This window comes from Eretmochelys imbricata, chromosome 1 (genome assembly GCF_965152235.1).
Source record: "Eretmochelys imbricata isolate rEreImb1 chromosome 1, rEreImb1.hap1, whole genome shotgun sequence".
NCBI classification, from domain to species: Eukaryota; Metazoa; Chordata; order Testudines; family Cheloniidae; genus Eretmochelys; species Eretmochelys imbricata.
The window spans coordinates 9972411-9986464 of record NC_135572.1 but is presented as its reverse complement, the minus strand read 5'-3'; the positions used below and the strand labels follow the sequence as shown (position 1 = coordinate 9986464).

General features: G+C 42.1%; 1 protein-coding gene across 1 annotated transcript in view; it reads left to right on the top strand.

The window, feature by feature from the left end:
• CLPB (ClpB family mitochondrial disaggregase) overlaps positions 1–14054 on the top strand; it is a 141851-nt gene that overhangs the window by 102632 nt on the left and 25165 nt on the right. Inside the window, exon 8 of the mRNA XM_077830570.1 lies at positions 12057–12134. Within this exon, the coding sequence (XP_077686696.1) occupies positions 12057–12134 (78 nt within the window). The remainder of the gene's footprint in view (positions 1–12056; positions 12135–14054) is intronic.

The window sequence follows — 14054 nt, the reverse complement described above, 5'->3', positions numbered from 1 at the left end:
TGAACACCAAGTGGGGAGAGGAATTGTTTAGGGAATGAACTGTGGAATGAAACCCCCCAGGAGCCATCACAAACCTCACCACCTTCCACTCCAAGGCCAAGATAGAATCATAGACTATCAGGGTTGGAAGGGACCTCAGGAGGTCATCTCGTCCAACCCCCTGCTCAAAGCAAGACCAATCCCCAACTAAATCATCCCAGCCAGGGCTTTGTCAAGCCTGACCTTAAAAACCTCTAAGGAAGGAGATTCCACCACCTCCCTAGGTAACGCATTCCAGTGCTTCACCACCCTCCTGGTGAAAAAGTTTTTCCTAATATCCAACCTAAACCTCCCCCACTGCAACTTGAGACCATTACTCCTTGTTCTGTCATCTGCTACCACTGAGAACAGTCTAGAGCCATCCTCTTTGGAACCCCCTTTCAGGTAGTTGATATATTTCTTTGACCTTGCAGTCTCTAACATATTGCAATGTGTACATTTATTTTTAAAAATTAAATAAAACCCTAACAAAACAAGACTTTCCCCCAGAGAGAGGATGAAAAAACATACACCACCTGACTGATGTGTTGGCTTAACATGCTAGTGGAAGTTGCTCAGACGTTACAGTGATGAGCACAGTATATGAACATATACAGAAGGGAAGGGAAGGGTATATAACTAGCAGTCATAGAACAGCACTGGGCGATCGCTGTTACCAAACTTATTTCTTGGATAGGGTGTTGCAAATTCTCTTGCCCTCTAAAGCTTCACTTATTTTGGGTGATCACTTTATTTCTTTTGCCCATTTCTGTAAATAATGGGTGCTAATTTACCTCTTTCATTTATCAAAAAGAAAAATAAAATTGTGCACCTTGTTCATTGTTTCCCACAGTCTCCTAGAGACAGTCCTGGAGTCTTTTTAATGTTGATGAGAGGCAATCCATTAGGAAGGATGTCTTTAGAGAGCAGGTCATTGATGTCCTGTGACAGTGGTTCTCTGAAGGTGTACACTTTAGTGAATTACCCACTTCCATTACCAATAGTTCATATTATTAATTGTTCATGTGTTTTATTTTCACGTCCCTCTTCTAAACAACGTTGCAGCAGTGAAGGCTGCCTAAGCACCAGGACACGCACGGTGTGAGATGTCTCATGCGAAGCCCAGGGGTTTATAATTCTGGAGCTATAAGGGTTCAGAGAATCTCAAGTGACATTCATTGAAAAGTTTTACCTCTGTGTGTGTGTAACTGTGTTTTCATCCTTTTATTGGTCACACTCAGAATACAACTGAGACCCTCAATCTCTAGGGGGTCGAATTAGGCCAGTTTGTGGCAACTCAGAGAGGTGTTACTTTCCCCTTGTGGCTATGTCTTGTGCTCCAGAGTCTAAGCTTTCATTGTTTAAAAAAAAAACAGCAGCAGCAGCCTAGGATTCTAGCCCTTATGGTTGTAAAGAACATCTTTAAAATGTGAGCCAGTGAGATCTGCCTGAGTCTGCAGACAGCAGAAACAGTAGTTCTGAGAGGTGTGAAGTGCCCATATTCATTCTCTGAAGCCTAACCAAGAGAATTGGAATGTGTGGTGTTAATTATTTCACTGCTGATCAGAGCACATAAGGGACAATCGCACTGCATGTGGCCTCTCATTTGGCACCCCAAGTGGGTGAAGCTGCATTAGTACCACCCAGTATATGTTAATAGTTTGATCACAAGCAATTCATTTCACACCGGCTGCCTGAAAAGCTCTGAGGCAATAATGGCTTTCGGTTACTAGCAGCCTGGGCTGGATTTGGTACGTTGACCCAGACCCGAAAGCCTCCATATCTTGTTAATAGTTCCCTGAACGATTCCATCACCCAGATTCAGTGTCTGGAAACAGGACAATAAGGTGAGACAGAGCTAAGGTCAGAACACAGGCATGTGCAGCTGATGATCATAAATACAAAACCATACCAATATTGTTAACAAAGACAGGCCCTCGCAGCCCATGGAAGAGCTGCCTCTCCCACTGCTAACACAACAGACACCTTCCCTGTTTTGAGAACAGTTACGGCTGTGCCTGGAGGCAGCAGTACGGGCTAATTGGGAAGCTTTGATTAATGGGTAGTGCCTGTTTCTGACACAGGTGGTGGTTGTGCACATTAAAGCTGTTGCCTTTATGGAGGCTTCTCTTATTGAATTATAGGGAATGCGCTAGATACCCCAGCAGCCTCGGGATATCAGACTGATATCCCCGCTGCCCCCTTTTTGTTGTTTTGTTTCAGTAATGTTGAATTTAGACAGAGGTTAGCCTTCTGAGCGCTCACCATTGACTTATTTCTGCAGCCACTTTATGGAATCAGTGCGCCGCCCTTCTGCTTTCCACCACTGATACAACACATGTTGTTTCTTTGGCTAGGAGACAGACTATACAATGTCTCTTAAGATTTACCAAATTTAGATGATATGGTTAGATTTTAATTTATAACCTCTTCCTTAATTTAATAATCTGATTTGATTCAGTGCCTCTTGTATAATCCCAACAGTCTCCAGAGACTCCCATCCCAGAGTGAAAAAGAGAATGGGGTTTAGACATGGGTCTAGGAGCCAATTTCAGAAGCAGTGGTGCCTAGCGTCTGAGGATAGCAGTGAAGCTAAAATAGTGACGCTTGCACCTTCTGCTGCTGCGCTAAGCATGTGAGTTACATTAATTTGTGTGTTCAGAAGCTTCCTCTGAACTGACTAAATCTGTTTTACCTCACACCTCTTGTTATTTCAGTGCCAGTATATGTGAGGGGACATCTCATTTGAAATAAAAGACTCCAGTAAACTCAAATGCACTCTCTTCAGACTCTCACCCTCTTGCTGATGTGTAACTTCCAGCACCTAATACAGCAGTTCTGAAATTAGGGGCTAACGGAGTCTGGGTTGGGGGGTTGGTGCAGTTTGCACACTGAGAAGCTGGAAGAGATGGGTGGAGCAGGAAAAACAATTAACATGAGAGTGAAGGAGGTTGGTTTGGTTTGCTTATTGCACTGCATGATTATCTCTTATATAGTATTTGAACCTCCTGTAGTTAGAACTAAGAACGGTACAGTACCTGATTCACCATATCCTCACGAATGGGGAAGCAGTATTCCTCTTTGATCTTCCATAGAATGATATCTTAGTCCTACATCTCCACTGTCTCTTCTGCTCTAGAAGAAGGGAAGGACCGGGCAGGACTCCGATAGTGTGGGATTACACCTAGCTGATCCTGACAGGTAATCTCTGCTCACTGCTCCAGGGGAAGGAGGGAAACCCTAACTGTCCACTGTTTCTGCCAGTACTCTGAGTGGGGAAATTCCTTCCTGTCTTCCAATCTGCTGATCAGTTTAGCCCTGTGGAAGGGAGGAGGCGTAAATGTAGTTAAGTGATACTGTGTACTATACAGATGTGGATACTCCCTACTTTCTATGATGTATTTTAATGCAATCAAACTAGAATATTTCAGGTAGCACTGAAACATCCAAGAAAAAAAGAAGCAGGTCTCTTCTGTAATGTTAGAAACTGACAAAGGCCTAGATGCTACAAGCTCTCATGCAAATGAACAGCTAAATGGTTTATGATTATGTTTCCAGGGCACTTTAACAAATCACTGCACTCCTGGCTCTGGTCAACTCTTGTTTGTCCTTGCACCTGAATATACAGACACAGGGGTAAATACACTGCATGCTCTGGTGATTCCCAGGAAGGGATCTCTTCTCAGATTATATAACAAAGGGTGAGAGCTCTTTTAAAAATGTGTATTTTCTGTTGCATGTCCTCACATCCTCCCTGTAGACAGTACATTAATGTTTGTGTGTGTTTATAATATTAATAGCATTACATTGAGTGCCTGGTAGCAATCATTTATAGTTAAGGTTGCCATGCTTTTCAGTTTTTGATTTTCTGAACCTTCAGAACTAAAATTTCCCATCTTTGGGTTCTGCCCAAAGGAGGTTTGTCTGTTTTGTTTGCGTTTTTTTGTTTGAGCAAATACTCTTCAGCCATTTTGAATGAAAGGAAAATGAGAGAAAACCCTCTGTTCATATCTGAACAATCCTACAGCTGAGATATCTGAGGGTTGAAAGTTGCCATCTAATAAGGAATGAATTGGACCAGCACCTGGCCTTGATCCCAAGGAAAATGGCTTTGATATGGACAGATTGCAAATCCCAGACCTGAGCATGCTTGGTACCTGTCTTGTTAAGGGTTTGACTGTGGGGGAATTGACTGCATGTGCACAGCTATCTTAAGTGTGCACTAAGCTCTGTAGTCCTCAGAACAGCTCCCAACCAGTCAAGACAAGTGGGAGAACCAGGATCCAGTAAAAGGGATCCTCTTCCTCCATATCTCACAGCCTCCAGACGGCTTGACACAGTTAGCAGTGTTGTGCTCACCCAGTGACTCAGTTCAGATTGCTATAGATCCTGCAGTAAACTGCTAGCCTGGCAAAATCTGAGGGTGCCTGAATACCTTTGTTAGTAGATTCAGAAGCTTGCCAGGTGGAGGGTGACCCTGCAGTTGGCACACGCCTGAAGAGAGTCACCCTGGTGGTCCCATGAATGTGGGCAGTCTAAGAAGCACCACGGAATGAATTGATTTGATAAATGGACATTTATTACACTCACAAATTGGCTGAAACCAATTTCGGTCACATCAACCCCTGATAACTGCTGGGGTATTGATCTGTGTAAAGTAATACAGTGAATTTATCAGTTCAATAGCGAGCTGAAGGGCCTCTCAGAGACACAGCAGCACGGTTACACTGTTACAGATGTACGAAATTAAGTAAGAGCTCTGCAGTGATGCTGGAAATGGCTCCAGAAAGAAGGCTCAGATATCATCATCCTCCTTTCCCATTGCAATGGGTTTGAATTTCTTCATGAGATTTCAGTAAAGCAGCAGTACCTGGATTTTCTTCACACCCTCAGCATTGAAGGAGGCATCTCTGCCCGAAATATGGATTTCCTGCATGAACATTGATGAAAAATTCATAACGTGGTGAGCAAATACATCGTGCGGCATGGACACCTGAAACACCATGTCAGCCAGGGTGCTACTCTCTGAGCCTGCCACTGAAGTTTTAATCTTCCCAAACCTGCATTGACGGGTTGCTTGAGGATCACTCCATCCTGAGATGACCTCTTTGGTCCTTTTGTCATAGCTCAGCAGTGCAGCAGCCAGCACCAACTAGAGGAGAGGTGGGCAGCTGCTTAGAGTCATGGCTTGCTTGTTGCAATCTCTCTTTCTGGTTGACCTGAATCTTTCTGATTAGATTTGTGCAGCTATGTTACTTAGTTGGACTATGGTCATTATTTTAAGGCTATATACAAAACCACTTTGACACCATGCTGCTCTAGGTTGTTCTAAATAATCTACAGGAGCTGAGTTTCTTCACTGCAATGACTGAGAACTCTTTCTAGCTTTCTAACAAGAACTTCAGTCTGAAGTCATCATCCCCCATTTTATGATAGGCAGTCTTCTCTAAACAGTAACCCAACCAAATCTTTGGCTGTATCAGATACCCATGGGACTTGCCATATGGGAGCTGACCATTTGTCCATCTAGTCTAGAAATTTGCTCCAGAGAGAAGTGAAAACATGACCACAGTGAACCCAATTGTCTGTGCAGTGTTGTATATGCTGACCCCTGCAGGTAATCATTTTGTGCTCTGAAGCAAGAGTTTATTACTCTTATTATCTTAACTGTCATAGCTGCAAATGGTTTTTTTGTTTTTGTTTCTTTTAAATCCACCCACATTATTTGACCTCTCGTGTGCATATTCATAAATGATCTGGGAAAAGGGGTAAATAGTGAGGTGGCAAAATTTGCAGATGATACAAAACTACTCAAAATAGATAAGTCCAAAGCAGACAGCGAAGAGTTACAAAGGGAGCTCACTAAACTGGGTGACTGGGCAACAAAATGACAGATGAAATTCAATGTTGATAAATGCAAAGTAAAGCACAATGACAGGTTTCAGAGTAACAGCCGTGTTAGTCTGTATTCGCAAAAAGAAAAGGAGTACTTGTGGCACCTTAGAGACTAACCAATTTATTTGAGCATAAGCTTTCGTGAGCTACAGCAAATAAAATGGTTAGTCTCTAAGGTGCCACAAGTACTCCTTTTCTTAAAGCACAATGGAAAACATAATCCCAACTATACATATAAAATGATGCGGTCTAAATTAGCTGTTACCAATCAAGAAACAGATCTTGGAGTCATTGTGGATAGTTCTCTGAAAACATCCACTCAAGGTGCAGCGGCAATCAAAAAAGTGAATAGAATGTTAGGAACCATGAGGAAAGGGATAGATAACAAGACAGAAAATATCATATTGCCTCTATATAAATCCATGGTACGCCCACATCTTGAATACTGCGTGCAGATGTGGCCGCCCCATCTCAAAAAAGATATATTGGAATTGGAAAAAGTACAGAAAATGGCAACCAAAATGATTAGGGGTATGGAACGGCTTCCGTATGAGGAAAGATTAATAAGACTGGGACTTTTCAGCTTGGAAAAGAGACAACCAAGGGGGATATGATAGAGGTCTATAAAATCATGACTGGTGTAGAGAAAATAAATTAAAGAAGTGTTGTTTTCTCCTTCTAATAACACCAGAACTAGGGGACATCCGATGAAATTAATAGCCAGTAGTTTTAAAACAAACAAAAGGAAGTATTTCTTCACACAACACACAATTGTTGTGTGAAGAACTCTTTGCCAGAGGATGTTGTGAAGGCCAAGGCTATAGCAAGAGTCAAAAAAGAACTAGGTAAGTTCCTGGAGGATAGGCCCATCAATGGCTATTAGTCAGGATGGGCAGGGATGCAAAACCGTGCTCTAAAGCAGTGGTTCTCAAACTTTTGTACTGGTGACCACTTTCACATAGCAAGCCTCTGTGTGCTTCAGACTTGTTCTCAGTGTTTGCACCAGTATAGGTTTTTAAAGTCTCTATTTGTAGTTTCTTTCCCTAAAACAGTCACCTTCTTCTTCAACTTCTTGTTACAATGTTCTGACTCTCGGATGCTCAGCACAGACCAAATTCTGCTCTCTTATATATACACTTGTGGCTCCCGTTAAAGTCCATGGCAGTCAGTGCACATGCTTCTTACAATAACATTTACCCCATCTACTTTAGCTCAGCTCTTCTCTGCATGCGCTTTCTCTCTCTGTCTCTGTTTCACGCACACACAGATTGTGCCCAGTGTACCAGTGTGCAGAGGCCAGGCACAGTGGCAATCATAGATTCATAGAGTTCAAGGTCAGAGGGACCATTATGATTAGTGACCTCCTGCATAGCACAGGCCAGAGAATTTCACCCTGTCATTCTAATTAAGCCCATAGCTTTCGCTTGAGCTAAAATGTCTGTTAGAAAGATGTCCATTCTTGATTTAAAGACTCCAAGTGAGTAGAGGGTCCCCCACATCCCTAACTGTTTGTTCGAATGATTGATTACCCTCACTGTTAAAAACTGTGTATCTTATTTCTAGTCTGAATTTGTCTAGCTTCAGCCATTGGCTCCTATTAAGCCTTTACCTGGTAGATTAAACATACATTTCCTCATGTAGGCACTTATAAACTGATCAAGTCACCTCTGAACTTTCTCTTTGTTAAGCTAAATAGATTTAGCTTCTTAAGTCTCTCACACTAAGGCAGGTTTTCCAGACCTCGAATCATTCTTGTAGCTTTTTTCCAAACCCTTATTTGTCAACATCCATTCTGAAGTGTGGACACCAAAACTGAACACAGTGTCTCAATCATGCCCAGGGCCAATCAGAGGGCGGGGCCAGGAGGGCCATTTGACCTGGGCCTCAAGCTCAAAGGGGCCTCAAATTTAGACACCAGTTAATTTTTTGGCATTTGATAAGTTTTGCAACTTGTTTTTTGCGCATCTCAAGCAGACCAAAATGTGACACAGACTCTCATCTTAGAGCTGCAAATTTAAGCAAATAAAAGGTGATTTGGTAAAAGACATAATTTTTTTGTTAACTGATATAGATTTTGTCATATTAAAGAGTTTAAAATGTTCATAAATATTAATACAAATATATTGCTTCTGATGGCACAAGATTAGACCATGTGTTGTCATTTTTTATTTTAATTATGGCTAGGAGCCTCAAAAGCTGGAAGTGGCCTGGGCCTCTCTGGACCTCTGAGAGGGCCTGCTCTTGCCATATGCAGAAGTAAACCCACTTCCCTAGTCCTACTTCGTATACACCCAAGAATAGCATTTGCTCTTAATGACGGCTTTTGTTCAGTTGGTTATCCATCTTGCCCACAAGACTTTTTCAAGTCATTGCTTTCCAAAATAGACCCCATCCTGTAAGTGTGACCTGCGTTCTTGGTTCTTAGGTGTATGACCTTGTATTAAAAGGCATGTTGTACCATGAGCCCAGTTGTACCATGATCCCAATCACTCTATAAATCTGACCTCTCCTTATCATTATTTTACCACTCCACCAATTTCTGTGTCACCTATAAACTTCACCAGTGATTATTTTGTTTTTTCCAGATAATTGATAAAGATACTAAATAGCATCATGCCAAGAACAGAGCCCTGAAGCACCCCACTAGAAACACCCCTTATTGGATGATGATTCCCCATTTACAATTACTTCTTTAAATCTATCAGTTAACTAGTTTTTCGCTGATTTCATATGTGCTGTCTTGATTTTGTGTAGTGGTAATATTGTAAATCAGAATGTCATGTGGTACTAAGTTAAATGCCTTGCAGAAGTCTCTCTTATGTCAACACAGTTACCTTTATCAACCAAACTTGTAATCTCATCAAAAAACAATATCAAATTTGTTTGATAAGACCTATTTTCCATAAATTCATGTTTGTTGGCATTAATTATGTTGCCTTCTTTTAAGACTTTACTGATTGCATCCCAGATTGGCATTTCCATGATGTTGCTTAGGATCAGTGTCGGGCTAATCAGCCTGTAGTTGTTTGGGTTGTCCCATTTGTATCTTTAAATATTGGCACAAGATTAGCTTTTTTCCCATCCTCTAGGACTTTTCCCAGTGTGCAGAGGTTTGTTAAATATCAACATCAATGGCTCAGAATGCTGCTCGGCCAATTCTTTTAAAGATCTTTGGTGCAAATGATCCACTCCTGCAGATTTAAAATGTTTAACTTTAGCAGTTGCTTTTTACACTCTTCTTAGTTACTGTTGGAATGGAAATGCTTTTATTAGTGCTATAAGCTATGAATAAATCATCAAGTTTCTTTTCAAATATAGAATAGAAATATTTATTGAACATTCTGCCTTTTCTGTATCAAGATTAACAATTTTCTACCCCTAGCCTCTAGAAAGTTGTCCTTATCTGTACTACTGCTAGGATGGCTTTTTTTCCTGATATATTTTAAAAATTCTTTCTTATTGTCCTTAACTATACTGGCCATAGATTTTTCATTGATACCTTTAGCTTCCTTTATCAGTTATCTGTATTTCTGACTGCTTATTTACAGTGATTGCTATCCACTTCCTCCTGCTACCACTGTGGAGAAGGAGCTGGAGTCACTTCTTCCTTGTGCATCAGCAATAGCATTGTTTACTGAGTTCCTGTCAGTTATACCTGGAGGCAAAGGTGCTGCATTGGGATTGCTGGGAGCAGAATTTGACCTGCAGAACTTTTATTAAGACCCTAAGAGAGATGGGCAGATGAGGAGGAAAGAGCCCAGCTTGACTCTCAGATCCCAGATTGTATTTGCAGGGGTGGCAGTCAGAAATAATAAAACTGAGTGTATATGGTCTGGAAATCATTGAAGGACAATAAACACAGTGCCACTTGTACAGTGCAATTCTACTCTGAAAGCAAGAATTTCACTTTAGAAGCACAGTAGAGCCCCAAAGCTCTAGATCATTCATTTTCTCTCCATTTTTCATCCTGCCTGCCTTTACCTCGGCTACCGTTATTCTCCCCTGCGATCTTAAAAGTATTTCAGGCTGTAATTCCTGAAAGCTTGGCGTTTAGCCTGTTTATGCAGTACTTATATCAAATATGATGTGCTGCATCTTTGGTCTCATTGACCTCTGGCAACTGCTGAGACACAGGTCTGTGTAGAATTTTAAAAAGCACGCTACAGGTAAGTTCTTAGGAGCACAATTTACAACACAATACCGTTTACTTTTATGTAGCTTCCTTCTTACAAAATGTCACAAAATGCTTTACAGCACCCGCCGATCAATACGGCAAGAATAACTCCTTATAAGAGCTGTAATAGAGGAGGCTTTGTTTTAAATAATGCAGATAAATCAGGAAGACCTCAGTGGTCTGAGACATGATTCTGTCTCTTTTCTTCTGGACTACTAGACTCCCCCTCCCCCCGTAAGTTGAATATTCAGTATCCTTTCACTACCTTTATGCTTCAACCATGATTGTGAGAACCGTCTGACCTGATAAGATTTGCTCTTTGCTGTTGGGTGTTGTATGCTTTGTCTCTATACAGCAGGGTGCCCAAGTTTTTCCCAACCAGGGCCCCATCCTAGATCATTAGCCGGTCATATTTAATGCAGAAGGGTGGTCTGCTGAGACCACAGGTCCCAGCTGCAATGCCTCATCTTGGTCTGAGGGACCTTCCGATTGGACCAAGTTGTCTGTGGCCTACTGGGAAATGTACTTTCTATGGGATGCACCTACATATACAGTAATAGTTATTTTTTGCTCAGAGAACTCAAAGTAGTTTACAAAGCTGGGTAAACATTACTCTCCTTATTCTCAGATTCCAGATCTGAGCTGGGGGTTGAGTTTGATTGGTACCCATTTCTAGTTAACGCCAATTCTGTACTTAAACTAGAGCTGGATGACATCCCTTGGTTCAGGCTTTGTGCATACTCCAAAGACGCTTAGCCCAGGCCCGTTGCAAACCAGTCAGGGGAAACCAGGCCAGTTTAGGATTCCAGTGCAAAATTTGGACAAATTTGACTGAGCTTTGCTTTGAATTTTTGGAGTGGTTAGAATCTGCAACTTTGTGAAACTCAGGGGTTTCAAAGCTCATGCAGAACAAAACCCAGAAATGGCTGTGTGAGGCCCCCAAACTCCCACGTGAACCCTAAAGAAGGCCTTTATGACCATAGGAATGACCGTGTTGGAACAGTCCAGTATCCCAAGTAGTCCTGTATTTTGCGTCTAGCAGTGGCTGCTGCCAAATGCTTCAAAGGCCAAAACTGCTAGGGTCCCAGTGCACCACCCTAGTTCACATAGTGTCACGCTTTACTTTTCCTCCCCCCACGTAGTTCCAATGATTTCGTTGTTTCAGGGAGGCTGCTGGAGGAGGCAGGTACTCCACAGTTTGACTGAGGGTAGCAGAATCGAGCCCTTAGCAATTGCACAAGCCCACCTTGGGTAAGAGGACTCAATCCTGCAGGCAAATCAGTCAATGCCCTGCAGCGGGAGCGTGGTTTGACCTTCAATACTTTGTAGATGACCGTTGGACTTTGCTTTCTAAACCACCCCTGCCTTTGGGGTAGAGGTTTCCATTTATATCACTGATCCATAACTCACGTCCATAACCCTTTGCGGACATTCATTGATATCTCCAGACCATCCCCATTTCCAGTGTTTTTAAACAAAACTTACAGCGGTATGTACATCAGTTCAAGGCTGCCATGACCTTGAATCCAAACATCCTCCACTTTCAATTTGCATAAGGGAAAGAAGTGACAAACTTCTCCAAACCAGCCCTTTACATAAAGGTTGCACTTACAAGCTGGAAAGCTAACACGCCTCTTGAATTCTCTCTCTACCACCCTTTCTTCGTTCATTCAATGTCCACCCTCCTTTCTGTTTCCCTGGCAACGTTGAGTGCACATCCTGGAAAACTTTATCCGAAATCTGCTCTGGGCAGCTTTCCAAATCCATGCTAACCTGATTAGGTGTCTCTGGGGGCCTTGCTGGCTAATCAAATTAGGTAGCACTAATGGTAGTGAAGACTTTGAGTGGGCAGAGAGCAGTAAAACATAGTGTATACTTAGTGATAATTATACTTGCTTTTGTGTCATTGATTTATATGCCTCTTTTTTTTTTTCTCTTCCTCTTTTGTTTTCGTTGTGTTTAAACTCAGCAATTCGGAGAAAGGAAAATGGCTGGTACGACGAAGAACATCCCCTGGTTTTTCTGTTCTTGGGATCATCAGGAATAGGTAACAGATGGGTTGTCATTTGTCACGGGAGAGAACACAGCTGATGAGGCCTGATGTAGGCATCATCTCGTGGCATGTTCTGGACATACGTATGTGTGGAGAAGGGGGAAAGAGGAGGCGGTTACAGTAACTTGCCCTGTTACCCCATTGTACTCCAGGGTGTGTGACCACACACACTAAGCCCTGTTTTCAAGGACTTATAACTCACTTGTCAAACATGTCGTCAACTCATGTGGCTGGGAAGGGATTTCCAGCGGGTCCTCTAGCCCATCCTCCTGTGTTTTGTCCGGGTAAACGAAATATCTTTGGGCTTAAATTCATATGTAGGGCCAGATCCCCAGCTCATGCAAGTGGAGCTAAACTGATTTCCAGCAGCTGAGAATCTGGGCTTTCAAGTCTCAACCTCAGAAAAGCACTTTTAATAATAAAAATGTTGCTTTTAACAGATTGGACCTTTAAAAAGGAAACTCTGAGCACAGGTATGCAAAATAACCAGTTCAGAGATGGCTTTTCAATCGTCAGCACTCCAGGGCAAGGACCTTGCTTGTCTTCAAAGCACCTGGCATGCTATTGGCTCTAATATTTTTCCTGATCACTGAAAAAGGTTAAACCGTCTAAATGTGGCATTTGAAAGATGACAGAGATTGTACTTTACATGGCCTCCCCTGCATTGACTTGGCTGGCTGGAAGATGCTCTTGTTGTAGGGGTTAAGGCTACTGGGGTTATGCAACCATTATTGTCTCTACAGAGTCCTGCCTCAGGGCTGTACTAGGCAAAGCATTTACTCTCAGTGAGTTGCTGTGTAACTATATGAAAGCAATAAGCAATGTTAACTCTGAATTTCCTTGCTTCTGAATGTTTCTGTTGGACATTTAGAACTAAATTCTTCCCTGACTGACACCTCCATTGAGTTCTGTGGGATTAGACCTGCTGCAAATCAGGGCAGAACTTGGCCTTTAAAATGATTTGATTTTTTTGTGGGGAGAGGGTAAATTATGACGTATTTTTGTGTGTATGCCATGTGCATTAATGCATATATATGAGTGTAGGTAGGTGTATATTTAATATATAATGGATATAAATAGAGTATTGAAGACATAAGTACAGATGCCATACCTGGCTTTGGATTCATTTCCAGACATGACATGAGCTATTAGTTTTAACCCATAAAGACTCTTCTGATTTGGGTCCTATGTATCTCAAAGACTGCCTGTCTCCTCTTGTGGTACTCAGGCAGTTGAGGTCAGCTGGGGAGCTCAGAGTGAAAGCCCCTACTTGTGATTGGCAGCGGGGCATTCTTGCTGAGGGCCTTTGATCCTGGCACAGTCTGGAGTATTCTTACGCCCAGGGCACTTTGCAAAGCCTGTCTGTTTACCCAGGTTCTTTTTTAATAGAATAGAGTGAGAGGAGGACAGGGTCTCCGTTTTCTTGAGCCAGTGTGTTTGTTGATACAATGTCAACATAGATTTATCCTGTAATATATGTTTTGAATTATTGATTGTTCATACGCCTAGAGTTTTATGATAGACTCCTTGGATAAATCAAACAAATAAAGAATATCACATTTCCCAGCAAATTCACTTCTCATCTGGAAAGTAAAGACATTGCACATGAAACCTGGGATGTCTGGCATAAATGTCACAAAAATCTGATCCAATTGTGCATCTTTTGGTCAAAAGAATTAGAATCTCTCTGTATCTTCATTCAAGAATCAACCTATTAAAGGTCAAGCACAAGATCCTCTGCTCAGCCCATGATGCAGCCTTCATCGTCCACTTGTTAAATTTTCAACATGCACCTTTGTGTTTTCTGCCGTGTATTTAGATTGTCAGCTTTTTAGGGTAGGGACTGTCTTTCTGTTCTCTACAGCACCGAGCATCATGGGGGCCTGGTCCATGACTGGGCGCCTAGGTCCTGCG